The sequence below is a fragment of the Jaculus jaculus genome, chromosome 9, assembly GCF_020740685.1.
Source record: "Jaculus jaculus isolate mJacJac1 chromosome 9, mJacJac1.mat.Y.cur, whole genome shotgun sequence".
Lineage (NCBI taxonomy): Eukaryota > Metazoa > Chordata > Mammalia > Rodentia > Dipodidae > Jaculus > Jaculus jaculus.
Genome location: NC_059110.1, coordinates 52,940,370 through 52,955,618, shown reverse-complemented (window position 1 = coordinate 52,955,618; position 15,249 = coordinate 52,940,370). Strand labels below are relative to the sequence as shown.

Here is a 15,249-nt window from a genome sequence, read left to right as displayed (position 1 = left end):
TTTGTCTCTCTCTGCTTCCAGACCATCATTAGGTGAGTAGATCTCCATCAAGGTCCTTCTACCATATTGTCCTACCACAGGCCCAGAAACAATGGGACAGCCTAAGAAGGACTGAAACAGTGAGCCAAAATGAATCTTTCCTCCTTTAAAATGTTCTTCACAAATTAATCACAGCAATAATTAAGATTAATACAGTTTTTACATATTAGATGTAAAACAGGCTTTGGTTTACATTCTAGATCACAATCTGTTGCAGTCAGGTTCACATTGCTGGCAGAAATCACCCAACCACAAGCAGCTTTTGAGAAAAAAGTTTATTTTGGCTTAGGGACTCAAGGAGAAGCTCCATGACGGCAGGGGAAAACAATAGCATGAGCAGAGAGTGGACATCAGTTCCTGGCCAATGTAAGGTAGATAGTAACAACAGGAGAGTGTCCCATACACTGGCAAGGAAAAACTGGCTTAATATTCATAAGCCTGCTCCCAATAATACATTGCCTCCAGGAGGTGTTAATTCCCAAATCTCCAGTAGCTGGGAACCTAGCATTCACAACACTTAAGCTTATGGGGGACATTTGAATCAAACCACCACACAATCCTATTCTTGGGCAAATTACCAACCCTTCAGATCTCCAGCTTCCTCATGAGGATAAGACAAAGGTACTTGTCCCAAAGAACTATTTTTAAAAATTAAGCTTATTAAACCAGGCATGGTGGTTCACACCTACAATCCCCAGTACTCAGGAGGCTGAGTTATGAGGATCACATGAGTTTGAGGCCAGTTTGGGTTACAGTGAGTTCCAGGTCAGCCTGGGGAAGAGTGACACCTGTCTGAAAAAGTAAACTAAATCAATAAAATAAAAAAGTTAAACTTATTAATAGATGCTAAGTGTTAACCTAGTATCTAAGGCAAATAAGGGCCCAATACATATCAGCTTATAACTAAAACGTAAAACTGGTTTCTCAAACATGCATAAGAAAAAACAAAACCTACAATATAACTGTGTAAAGACTTTATTGAAGTAATTACTAAATGATGAAGTTGAAAGATAAGGCTTAAAGGCATTTTAAAAATTAATATATTGAGGGCTTATGAGATATCCAATTTTTTTTTTTTTTTTTTTTTTTGGTTTTTCAAGGTAGGGTCTCACTGTAGCTCAGGCTGACCTGGAATTCACTCTGCATTCTCAGGGTGGCCTTGAACTCACAGTAATCCTCCTACCTCTGCCTCCCAAGTGCTGGGATTAAAGGCGTGCGCCACCACGCCCGGAGAGATATCCAATTCTTTACTTGTGGCAAGAAGCTCAGTATCTGAATCTGGAAAACAAAGTATAATTCTGAAAACACTGAAGGGTTTGATTCTTCAAGGAATCTTCTCTGCTGTAAAGACTTGGGAAGCTTGTTTCCTGGCCTTGGAAAGAAATAGGAGGGGGAAAGAATCCTATTAATTGTATGCCAGAAATTAATTAATTACACTATATATTACTTATTTTAGTATAGAAAATAAAATCTGGATTTTTTCAAGTTAACAATAAAAATTCCTAATGATCCAAAACTTACAATTTTTAAGTTAAGGCATTAAAAAAAAAAGACAAAATGGAATGAAATAAAATGTACTTGTTTAATGTATGAGGGAAAAATAAAAATGTTGGCACACAGAAAAAGAGATAAAATCAGGAAAGTAGCAACACAGGACATGAGAAGATGGTAAGAGTAGGAAAGCATTCTTAGCAGAGGCCCTTTAAAAAATTATCTCCATATAGCCTTATGTCTTAAGCACATACACACACACACACACGCACATACACACACACACACACACACACACCCTTTTCAGTTCATGCTATTTTCCTAATTTTGATTACATATCAAAGCATATTGAACTAAGCTAAATTAAACAAGTTAGGTTAAACCAAGTTTGGAGTACAGAGACAACCCAATAAAAAACCAAGAATAGATGCAGGGAAATTAATATTAAGATATAAAAAAGAAAGAGATGGAAAGAATTGGTGTAGTAGTTAAAGGGATGGCAAATTTGATGTCAGCCTGGGGACCCTGTCTCAGAAAAAGTGAAAGACCAAAGAAAAACAGAAAAAAACTGTTACCTAAATTTGTATTTATTATTTAATTGAATTGTATTAGGAGATATTATATCTTCAACTAAACAAGTACTTAAACATCTGGAATAAGTAGTTACTCAAAATATATTTATAGCAGAATTTTCTTATGGTAATAACTGCAAGAACAAAATAATTTTAAAAGCCAATCCCTCTCTCTTTCAATAGTGCATGGTTATTAAATATCAAAACTAATCACAAGTATATATTTATATATAAATCTGAATTTTTTTCAAGATAACAATAAAACTTAAAAATAAAAATTAAAAAATATAAAATGCACTGACAAATGTTGGTATGTTGGTATACTGTAAAGTATCAAATTTGTTTTGACATGGGGATGGGGAGATGGCTCAGTAGCTAAGAGCATTTACTGCACAAAACTGGGGGCCTGAGACACTGAATTTGATTCCCCTGCACTGACATAAGCATGCCCATAATCCCAGTCCTGTGAGGAGACCAGAGAATCTCTGGGGCTTGTAAAAATAGTAGCCACAGGGTCAGAGAGAGACTCCATCTCAAGGAAACATATGATGAGTGATAAGAGAAAGACATTTGATGTTCTCCTGACCTCTGAAATGTACATCTGCATACATACACATGTACATAGACACACCATATATACTGCACACAGAAAAGAAAAAGAACAGTCATTACTTAGTAAAACAGGCATTTTAAAAATGAGCTACAGAGTTGGGTGTGGTGGCATACACTATAATCCCAGCATTTGGGGGTTGAAGAAAGGAAATTTCAAGACAGCCTAGATTATATAGTGAGTTCTAGGCCAGACAACCTGGACTACTAGGTCACTTGTTGAGAAACTAAACCAAAGAAAAAGAAGAAGAAATAGTTGAAGGATGAGGAGGGGAAAGAGGAAGGAGAAGAAAAGGTAAGCTATAAAAATACACATGAGAGCTGGGCATAGTGGCACATGCCATTAATCCCAGCACTCAGCAGACAGAGGCAGGAGGATCACTGGGAATTAGAAGCTACCCTAAGACTACATAGTGAATTCCAAGTCAGCCTGGGCTAGAGTAAGACCCTACCTCAAAACACAAAACAGGGCCGGGCGTGGTGGTGCACATCCTACCCTCGGGAGGCAGAGGTAGGAGGATCGCCATGAGTTCAAGGCCACCCTGAGACTACCAAAAACCAACAACAACAACAACAAAAAAGAACAAAACAAAACAATCCAATCTAAAAACAAAACAAACAAAAACCCATGAAATATAAATCACTATTTCATACTTTTTAAAGCTTTAAGTTTCCTTCCATCTGATGATCTACAGATCAATCAGTATAACAAAATATATAAAGCACTGTTTAAAAAAAGGACCAAATAATGATAGTATATAAATGAGAGAGAAAAAAAAAGCAAACCAAAGTATTGGGGGCAAAGCAATTTGTGTTAGTTAAATAAAATTTTTCATTTTTCAAAATGTGGTGTCTTTTTGACAATAAATGTGGAACAATTTATGCAAAAACTTTAGCAACCATAAAACTATGAAACCCTGGGTCCATTCAAAAGATTGCTGGGCATGGTGGCACACATCTTTAATTCCAGCACTCAGGAGGCAGAGGTAGGAAGAGTTTCACGAGTTCATGAGTTCAAGGCCACCCTGAGACTATATAGTGAATTTCAGGTCAGCCTGGACTAGAGTGAGACTTTACCTCGAAAAAGAAAAATAAAAGATGTAATACAGGACACAGCTCTGTATGAAAACTGTATGAATTACAAGCCTGATTTTGATTCTTAATAGGTACATGACCTTAGGAATATTCACACCTTTGTGCCTCAGCATATTACTCTTTAAAGTGGGAATATAGCTACCTGACAAGGATATTGTATAGTTTCAATTAGTTAACATACGTAAAGTCCTCAGGGTAGCACCTAGCACAATAACATTATAAACATAATAAACATATAGGTGCTACTTTATTATTATTATTATTTTTGGTGGTAGGGTTGCACTCTAGCCCAGGCTGACCTGGAATTCTGGAATTCACTATTGATTCTCTTATTTCTGCCTCCTGAATGCTGGGATGAAAGGTGTGTTCAGCAGAGGGGGAGAGGGGGAGGGAGAGCAAGTGCAAGAAAGTGAGCATGCCAGGGCCTCCTGCCACTGCATGTGTTACCTTGTATATATGGCTTTATGTGGGTATTGAGGAATCGAACTTGGGTTGTTAGGCTTTGAAGGCAAGCATGTTAATTGTTGAGCCATCTCTTCAGCTCTGGTATTGCTATTTTAATTATACTTATATTCTTCCTTCTCTGTATCACAGTATTATTATACATTGTGAATTAAGATATGGTTCTAATGGTTAGACACAGCTATTTTCTATGATTCAATAAAAAGGAATAGCATCAAAAGTAATATTCAAGGGCTGCAGAAATGGCATAGCAGTTAAGGCATTTGCCTGTAAAGCAAAGGACCCAGGTTAAATTACCTAGGTCCCACTGCATGCGTCTGGAGTCCGTTTGCAGTGGCTGGAGGCCCTGGTGAGCCCATTCCCCCCACCCCCAATCTCTCTTTCTCACTCTCTCTCTGCTCTTTCTCACTCTGAAATAAATAAATAAATACAGTGATTTTTAAAAAGTGATATAAAGGTAGCATATTTTTAGTATTGTAATAAACACCAAATGACCCAGTTCTGAAAATCAGAAAGATAAAAGCTATTAATTAAATGTTCAACTAGACTTCAAAACAAATATGGGATCACAACTACATTCTCCAAAGTTATTATATTCAAGTAAGTAAGCACTTACAGATAAATGAAATAAACTCTTTACTTTATCAGACCAAACTAGTTATAGTGTTAAAAAGATTAGGAAGGGCTGGAGAGATGGCTTAGCGGTTAAGCGTTTGCCTGTGAAGCCTAAGGACTCCGGTTCGAGGCTTGGTTCCCCAGGACCCACATTAGCCAGATACACAAGGGGGCGCATGTATCTGGAGTTCGTTTGCAGTGGCTGGAAGCCCTGCCATGCCCATTCTCTCTCTCTCTCTCTCACTCTCTGCCTCTTTCTCTGTCTGTCACTGTCAAATAAGTAAATAAAAATAAACAAAAATATTTTTAAAAGATTAGGAAAACATATACAGATATATATGTAGATATATATCTGTATATATTTTCCTATATATATTTATATATCTATATATCTATGTTTATATCTATATCTATATTTTTTGGTTTTTCAAGATAGTGTCTTACTCTAGCTTAGGCTGACCTGGAATTTACTCTCTAGTCTCAGGGCAGCCTTGAACTCATGGTAATCGTCCTACCTCTGCCTCCCTAGGGCTGAGATTAAAGGCGTGTGCCACCATGTCTGGCTTAAAGTATTTGACTTTAAGTAATTGCAAAGAAATGATTTATGACATTGTAAATAAATTTAAAAAAACTTATCAAAAAATCTTGCCTTCATCTCAAATTGTGAAGCTGAAAAGATTAGCTAAGTTTTACTTCTTCATGATGTTATTGTTGTTCATGTCCCTCCCTCCTATGTACTCTATCTCTTCTGTCTTAGAGGAAATAAATCACCATGAAATGTTTAAATAATGGCTCTTTGTTGTTGCTGTTCTAAGATTCCAGGGTATGTGCATTTCTTAGATCAATGTGCTAGTATGTAGCTTCAGCTCATACCAAGTGGAAGTGTTACAATTTCTAAAAATTTTTCAGTAGTAGAACATTCAATACTTTACAAGGGATAAAGGCAAGAGTTAAATTCTAGAACAGTGTGTATTTAGTAATTATTTAGGCACAAAATACAGCTTTAGGAATCACACTTTAATAAACACAAAGAGTAAGATTAGGTGTTTGTTAACCATGCTATTATTACCAATCACTAATCAGACATTAAAAATCAAGTAATATTATAAATTCAAATGTCTTCTTTCTTTTTTTTAAACAAAGCTGAGTAAAGCAATTGAAAGATATCTTAGGTAGCATATAAAATTCAGTGATTATAAAGACAACAGAATGAGGTGTTAGGACCTGATACAAAGGGAAATATTGATTTTTAACTAAGTTTTAAACTTCAAGTTCCCTTTTTCAACTTCTTATTTATTTATTTATTTGCAAGCAGAGAGAAAGAGAGAGAGAGGGAGGAAGGGAGGGAGGTAGGGAGGTAGGGAGGTAGAGAGAGAGATAGAAAGAAGACACAGAGAGCGTGGGCACACCAGGGCCTCCAGCCACTGCCAATGAACTCCAGATGCATGTGTTCCTTGTGCATCTGGCTTACATGGGTCATGGGAAGTCGAACCTGGGTCCTTTGGCTTCACAGGCAAAAGCCTTAACTGCTAAGCCATTTCTCAAATTCCCCCCCCCCAACCCCCTTTTCAACTTCTAATGTTGACATACTTACAACTTTTTCCTCTGGTGAAAGGGTACCCTCTACTGCCACGATTTGGTACTGCTTATGCTTTAAATTTCCCACAGTTTTCCGAAGTTGCTTGAGAGTACTAGCTTCTATGTCTTTCTTTAACAGTTTCTGCATTTCTTGAGAAGGCCATCCAGGATCAAATATTAGCAAGCACAATGTTTGGTTTTTTTTCTCTTCAATTCCAACAATTGTTCGACTATGACCTATCAAAATATAGCAAGCATATATATGCCAAATTTATCTACAGCTACACATACACACAGACATTACTATATTAGGTAGGTTTGTATTTTAGAATATAAATATAGTCAGTCACTATCATGTATGTGTCTGCCTTACAAGTATGTATGAAGACCTGATTTTGCTCTTTGGTACCTTTTAAAAATAGAGAAACTGGTGATATGTACCTGCAATCCCAGGATCCCAAGGGCTTGCTAGCAAGCCAGTGTAGCTTAATTGGCAAGCTCCAGACCAAGGGAGACCTTGTGTCAAAAAAAGGTGGGTGATGTTTTTAAAAATGACACTTAAGATTATCCTATGGCTTTTACATGCTGGTACATATTTGTGCCCTATGTAAATATACACAATATACATAAAAAATAACATTGGAAAAAAAAACCCCAAATTAACATTGAATATATTTGTTTACTAACCTTGATGCTGGAGATAGACAGGAGGTTTAAATGTACATATAACCTTTGAATTCCCTTCCCTCTCTGAAGAATAATAATTCAATATCCATTCAAATAAGCATGGGTGTGTATCCAAAGGACCAGTTGACTTGTGAAAATCAATAATACGGCATCTGTAAAATATTAAAAAAAGGATTAGATAATATTTTTGAAATACTTTCATCGATGTAATTAATACAAAAAATTTTAATTTAGAACAAATTTTATTTATTTCTCTGTGAAGGCAAGAAAAAAAGTGTAATTTTTAAAAATCTATTTTCTTTTTGTTTATTTATTTATTTGAGAGAAAGTGGCAGATATGTGTGTGTGTGTGTGTGTGTGTGTGTGTGTGCGTGTGCACGTGCGCGCGTGTGTGTAAGAGAGAGAAAATGGGCACTTCAGGGCCTCAGGGCCTCCAGCTGCTGCAAACGAACTCCAGATGCATGTGCCACTTTCCGCATCTTGCTCATGTGGGTCCTGGAGAATTAAACCATGGTCCTTTGGCTTTATAGGCAAATGCCTTAACTACTAAGCCATTTCTCCAGCCCAAAAGTATAAATTTTTATTGGGCTTGGAAGATTGCTCAATGGCTAAAGGCACTTGCTTGTAAAACCTGATGGCCCAGGCTCAATTCCCTAGTATTCATGTAAAGCCAGATGAACAAAATGGCACATGCATCTGGAGTTTGCTTGTACTAGCCAAAGGTCCTGATATTCTCACTCTCTCCTCTCCTCTCTCTCTCTCTCTCTCTGTGTGTTGGCAAATAAATATGAAAAAATAAATCTTTTATTATTTCTTTACTAAACTGTAATTGTTGTGAGGAAAATGATCATTTCAATAACCATGGACAGTAAGACTGATGAATTATCTAAAGGTAACAAATATTTTCTGACATAAAATTTTCATGAATAGCAAATGAGGACTATATTTGATTTTTAAGTCATCTACTTATAATCTGGGACACAGCTTTCATTTTAACATCTTTAATCCTACTGATCAGCTAAAGCAGACTTCTCAAAGGACTTTTTACGCAAGTAATTTACAATAGCAAAAACTAAGAAGTTATCAAAAAGTCAATTGATAAATTTTAGAGTATTTATTTTTTTAAAAAGACGCTGACTTCAGATTTTAATCCTCAGTAGTCATTTTCATGCATCAAAATGTACATACATCAATTTCTCAAATTTCAATTATAGTCAAAAATACTTATGATGATCCTAGGAAAATACTGTGCACCCACATCTACACATTTAGGTATCTCCTATATTGTACTAGACGGGTATATTTTCTCCAAGTTGGAGTTATCCTTGATTAAATAAAAACTGTTGGGGATGTAGAGATGGCTCAGTGGTTATGGCACTTGCATACAAAGCCTGAAGACCCAAGTTCAATTCCCCAATATCCACATAAGCCAGATGCACAAGGTGGTACATGCATCTGGAGTTTGTTTCCAGTGGCTAGAGGTCCTGCCATGCCCATTCTCTCTCTATCTACCTCTTTTTCTGTCACTTTCTCTCTCAAATAAATATTAAAAAAAAAACAAAAAAACAACTGTTTAACCAGGAATACTTCCATGTTACTAAAAAGCTACTACATAAAGGTTAGGCACAACCAACAGAGTTTAATAGCATTATTATCAATTTAAACTCCAACACAGATAACCTGCCCTTATCTATTTTGGCAAAAATATCTCCAAAACATGAAAGCGTATTGGTTATTAACCTTAATCATACTAAATTTAATGTTGATGCAAATAATTGCTGAAGTTTAAGTGCTCACATGCACTTCTGGATAAGATGCTTAGCAACAGTGCTGTAGAGTTAACAGTTTGGTTTCATGTTTAGATTTGGACTACTGAATCTTACCCTGTCGGGCATGATTTTAATATTATTCTTACAGAAAGAAAAAAAATCCTTCTAAAATGCCTGACAATATCCAACTTATTTTTTGGTACCTTAGTTTAGTGTAAAGTGTTTTCATTAATATACATTGAAATTGTTTACTGGTTAACTGTCTTCCTTTTATTCTCTATATAATCTGCTTCAGTGATGAGGTAGATCATAAAAGGGCAGTTCCAGCTTCAGAGGAAAACTTCATCTCGAGAAAATATGTGGATGAGTGATAAAGGAGGACACCCAAGGTTCTATTATGGCCTCCATGTGAGCTAGAAACATCTGCACACATGTGAATAAATATACTATACATGCACATGCAAACACAAAGTATATTACTTAAACAGTAGAAGTGACAATTGCCTCTGAAAACTAGGACTTGAATACAGATCTCATTGGACAGGCTGTAAATTGTTGATTTTCATTTTAAGCCTTTTAGTGCTACATAATTAATTTGTTTTTGCATGTGTGCAGGTATGCAGTCCAGAGGAAAACCTTGGGTGCAATTCATCAGAAATGCCATCCATCTCTTTCTGAGATAGGGTCTACCACTGGCCTGGAACTTGCCTAATTAGTCTAGACTAGCTAGCCAGAGAGCCCCAAGGATCTGAGTGTCTCTGTCTCTCCAGGACAGGAATTGTAAGGGTGTAACACCACACCTGAATTTTTTTTTTTAGTGGGGCTTCTGGGAATTGAACTCTGGTTCTTATGAGCTATCTCTCTAGCCCCATAATTTTAAACTACATCTTTGATTAAAAAAAAAAAAAAAAAACCTTATATAAACAAAAAAATTTTCCAGGCATGGCAGTATCATTAACTTTATCTTTCAGATACATACTTTACCCTCAGTGAGGTCAGGAGTGTATATATTTCACATGCTCCAATCCAGGCCTTTGTTCCCTGTAACTTGTTATTAAGTTGTGAGGCCCCTTGAGGATCAAAACCTTCCTTCCATGCATTTTCAATCATTGACTGAATTTTTGGAATGCAAGGAACTGACATACCTAAAATTATATAATACGTTAAGTTTCAAGGCAGGTGCTAAAATACTAAGTATCATTTAGCAGTGTATTCTACACTAGAAGAACCTACATGTTTTTAATACTTATTTCTAGCATCTCTGCTATATCATTTTTTCTCCCTCCACAAAGAAGACAAATTTCTTATGTAAATATCCATCAAAATACATCTTCGTTAAAGCTATTAATTACATGGACTATATTCTATATGCTATACTATATGCATTCCCATATACATATATGTGTGTATAAATATAAATATATAATGTAAATATCAGATAATTGTATTTCACATACCTTTTAAGCAATCATCATATGCATCATTTTTCAATAATGATGAAAGCAGCATTTGGAAATTTCTGTAACCACAGCCCCAACCCTTGTCCCCTAAAGCTGAATGAAAATGATCCACCCCTGTAGAGAGCCATACACGTTTCACGTCTGTGACAGTGTTCTGATAGTACCTATGAAGGGCTTCAGTAATCCCTAAAATATAAAAAGAGAGTTAAATTTAGAAATATTTTTCATCACCTTCATATGGACATTTATACATTTCTAATATGAATTTTAGCTTTAGAGCTAAATTTTATCAACTCCATTCTTCATTACTTTCTTACTATAAGAAACTTAGCTCATGTCTATGCTGTTTCTACTATCCAAGTTTCCTAATACTAGCATATCATTCATTTCCTGCTTAGCTATTCATAATCATTTGGTAGCATACTATTTAGTTTCCATGATTTTGTGTATACTCTATAACTTTTCTTGTTGATTTGTAGTTTGATACCATTGTGATCAAATAGAGTACAAGAAATTATTTTAATTTTCTGGTATTTGTTAAGGTTTGCTTTGTATCCTAAAATATGGTCTATTTTGAAGAATGTTCCATGTACTACTGAAAAGAATGTATATTCTGTAGCACTTAGATGAAATGCTCTGTAGATATCTGTTAGGTCCATTTGTTCTATGACATCATTTAATCCAGACGCTTATCTGTCTTTTTGCCAGTATGACCTGTCAATTGATGAGTGTGGGGTGTTGAAGTCACCCTCTATAACTGTATTTGGTGTTATCTGTGACCTTAATTCTAACAGTGTTTGTTTGATGAAACTGGGAGCCCCCATGTTAGGTGCATGTATGTTTAAGACAGTAATGTCCTCCGGTTGGAGTGTTCCTTTAAAGCAATATAAAGTGATCTTTCTTTCCTAACTAATGTTGGTTTGAAGTCTACCCTGTCAGATATTAGAATAGCAATACCTGCTTGTTTTCTAAGCCTATTTGCTTGAGACACCGTTTTCCAACCTTTCACTCTAAGATAGTGTTCGTCTTTTATGGAAAGGTGGGATTTTTTGGAGGCAACAAATAGAAGGATCCTGCTTTTTAACTCAGTCTGCAAACCTGTGTTTTTTGTTTTGGTTGGGACATTGTGGCCACTGATATTAAGAATTATTATTGAAAGGTGTGTATTTATTCTTAACATTCTTCTTGTTTTGTAATTCATTCAGTTTTTCCTTTACTCTCTTGTATTAACTATTATTTGAGTATGGTTTATTTTTTCTTGCTCCTATGTGTGTGCTTTTCTTTCTCTTCAGCATGGAGGATCCTTTCAAGTATTTTCTGTAGAGCTGGTTTAGTGTCCATATAGTTCTTTAGCTTGCTTTTGTTGTGGCATTAATATCCTTATTTCTCCATCCATTTGGATGGATAGCTTTCCAAAATAAAGTAATCTGTGTTGACAGCAGTTATCTTTCACAACTTGGAATATATCATTCCAAGGCCTTCTGGCTTTTACAGTTTGTGTTGAGTAATCTGCTGTTATCCTGATGGGCTTGCCTCTGTATGTGATTTGACTGCTTTCAGTATATTTTCTTTGGTTTGTGTGGTTAGTAGTTTAGTTTAGTTATGGTATGAAGGTGAAAGGTTCTTTCCTTATTTTGTCTGTTCTGTAGGCTTCTTGTATCTGTATTGGTATCACGTTTCCTATTTGGGGGAACTTTATTTCTATGAATTTGTTGAAAATACCTGCTTTGTATTTGGAGGGAAATTCTTCTTCTATGCTATGAATTCTTATGTTTGATCTGTTCATAGTGTTCCAAATGTCTTGAAATTTCCATTCATGTCTTCTCATTAGTTTGACTTTCTCTTTGTTGGACTGTATTAGATCTGTCATCTGATCTTCAGGTTTAGAATTCTGTCCTGTCCTTGATCCATTCTACCAGTGAGACTTTCTGCAGAGTTTTCTATTTGACCTACTGTTTTTCATTTCTATTTCCTTATTGATGTTTTGTATTGACCTTCTTATTTCATTAAGTTGGTTTCTTATGAATTCCTTCAGGAGCTTTTCTTATCTTCCCTCCTCCTCCTCCTCCTTCTTTATTCCTTTGTTTTCTTCTTTAACTCCTTTGATTTCTTCTTTGATTTCTTGAGTACAGATATAATCATTTCTTTAAAATCTTTGTCAGGTATTTCATCTAAAACAGTTCCACTGGAGTTCATTTCTGATGGATTCATAATTTTTAGGAGGATTGTATTGTCTTGATGTTTTGTGTTTCTTGTATTACAATGTAAAGATTTTTGCATCTTGAGTTAATCTGATCCTTGGGTTTTCTAATTATCTGCATTGTTCTTAGAGGTGTAAATCTAACTTTATATACCATCAGGGTAGGAGTTTAAGGTGCCAAGTGTAGCTCTTATACTCCAAGAAAAGAGGAGACGTGACTCTAGGTATTGAGTTTGCCTGCTATTCATGTACTCTAGTAGTTGGGGTGGAGCAATTTACTGGCAAATTCTAGAATTCAACTGAGCAATATACACATTTAATCCAAACCAGCTTGGAGTATTTATGCAAGACTGGGGATTATAACAGATAATATAATAAAGTCAAAGTCCCTAAAGGTGTGTATTGGGAGGTTGAGATTTCTCATCTGATATGGCTTACAGGATTTATTTTGACTAACAGACTCAAGGGACATTCCATAATGGCAGGAGCAGAAATTAATGAATTGGAATTAGAAAACTATTTAAAAATTGATGAAACAAAGACCTGATTCTTTGACAATTTGACCAAGATAAAAAAACAGAAGTCTTGGGCTGGAGAGATGGCTTAGTGGTTAAGCGTTTGCCTGTGAAGCCTAAGGATCCCGGTTTGAGGCTCAATTCCCCAGGACCCAAGTTAGCTAGACGCACAAGGGGGTGCATGCGTCTGGAGCTCATTTGCAGTGACTGCATGCCCTGGCATGCCCATTCTCTCTCTCTCTCTCTCTGCCTCTTTCTCTCTCTGCCTGTTACTCTCAAATAAATAAATAAAAATAAAAAACAAACAAACAGAAGTCTCAAATTAACAAAATCAGAAATAAAAAAGGACAGGTCACAACACATATTAATATAATTAGAAGAATCAGCTGGGTGTGGTGGCACACGCCTTTAATCCCAGCAGAGGTAGGAGGATCACCATGAGTTCAAGGCCACCCTGAGACTACATAGTGAATTCCAGGTCAGCCTGAACTAGAGTAAAGTCTTACCTCGAAAAACCAAAAAAAGAAAAAAAAAAAAATAGAAGAATCATCAGGACATACTTCTAAACATTCTACTCCACAAAACTGAATAATCTAGAAGAAATCGATGAATTGCTAGCCACATATCACCTACCAAAACTAAACTCAGAGCAGATTAATCTAAACAAAGCTATCATATTCATCAAGATGAAAACATAATCAAAACCTTCCCAAAAAGAAAAGTCCAGGACTGGATGGCTTCTCAGCCGAATTTAATCAAACCTTCATTGAAGAACTGAAACCAATTTTTCTCAAGCTCTTTCACATCTTTGGAGAGCAGGGGGTGCTCTCCAACTCCTTTTAAAAAGATAACATCACTTTAATACCAAAAATAGACATAGATAAAACAAGAAATGAAAACTGTAGGCCTATGCCCCTAATAAATTTTGATGCAAAGATCTAGAACAGAATCCTCACAAACCAAATTCAACAACACATCAAAAGCATTATCCATCTTCAGGGATGCAGGGATGATTGAACATATGGAAATTGATAAACATAATACATAATATATACTTAATTACAAGAACCACATGAACTCAATTGATGCAGAGAAGGCCTTTGACATAATACAATACCACTTCATGATCCAAACACTGGAAAGAACAGGTATGGAGGGTTTATATTTCAACACAATAAAGGCTACATATAAAATACCTAAAGCCCAAATAATACTTAATGGGGAAAAATTCAAGAAGTTCCCATTGAGATCAGGAACAAGACAGGGGTGCCCACTCTCACCAATGCTCTTCAATATAGTACATCAAGTACTAGCCCAAGCAATAAGACAGGAGAAAAAAAACAAACAAGCAAACAAAGGGGATACAAATTAGAGAGGAAGAGTCAATTTCACCCTATTTGCAGATGATTCAATCCTATACATAAGTGACCTGAAAGTCTATCTTAAAACTTCTAAAGGCGATTAATTCCTTCAGTAAAGTGGCAGGATATAGAACTAATGCCCCCAAATCAGTAGTCTTTCTATATGAAAAGGACAAGTATACAAAGAAAGAAATTAGTGGGATGTCCCACTTTCAATAGCAACAAGACAAGTTAAATACCTTGGAAGAACACTGACTAAGCATGTGAAAGACCTATATAATGAAAACATAAAAAAAAAAAAGTCAAGAAAGAAGTCAAGGAGGATTTGAGAAAATGGTCCTGAATAAGAAGGATTAATTTTGTGAAAATGGTAATTCTACCAAAAGCAATATTCAGGTTTAATACAATATCAATAAAAATTACAGCATCATTTTTCACAGAAATAGAAAAAAAGATCTCAAAATTCATATGGAATGGTAGCAGGCCTTGGATAACCACACATATCCTCAGCAAAAGAAACACCTCTGGAGATAGTACCATACTAGATTTAAAGCTATATTACAAAGCCATAGTAACAAAAACAGTATAACATAAAAACAGAAATATAGGTTAATGGAACAGAACTGAAGAACCAGACCTTAGATCAAGTAACTGTAGCTGCTTCATCTTTGACAAAGGTGCCAATAATGTAAGCTGGAGAAAAGACAGCATCTTCAACAAATGGTGCTAGACAAATTGGATAATCATATGTAGAAAAATGAAACCAGATCTACTCATCTCACCATATATAAAAATT

At 35.7% G+C, this 15,249-nt stretch overlaps 1 protein-coding gene across 2 annotated transcripts in view; it reads right to left on the bottom strand.

Moving 5' to 3' along the window:
• Nucleotides 1-1,150: 1,150 nt before the first annotated feature.
• Nucleotides 1,151-15,249, bottom strand: part of Zup1 (zinc finger containing ubiquitin peptidase 1) — a 41,032-nt gene continuing 26,933 nt past the window's right edge. For both annotated transcript variants that reach the window (XM_004651249.2, XM_045159582.1), the window contains exons 6-10: nt 10,375-10,563; nt 9,897-10,062; nt 7,149-7,300; nt 6,478-6,698; nt 1,151-1,411 (exon numbers count right to left, since the gene is read on the bottom strand). In XM_004651249.2, coding sequence (XP_004651306.2) covers nt 1,364-1,411; nt 6,478-6,698; nt 7,149-7,300; nt 9,897-10,062; nt 10,375-10,563 — 776 coding nt within the window. In that variant the 3' untranslated portion in view covers nt 1,151-1,363. The remainder of the gene's footprint in view (nt 1,412-6,477; nt 6,699-7,148; nt 7,301-9,896; nt 10,063-10,374; nt 10,564-15,249) is intronic.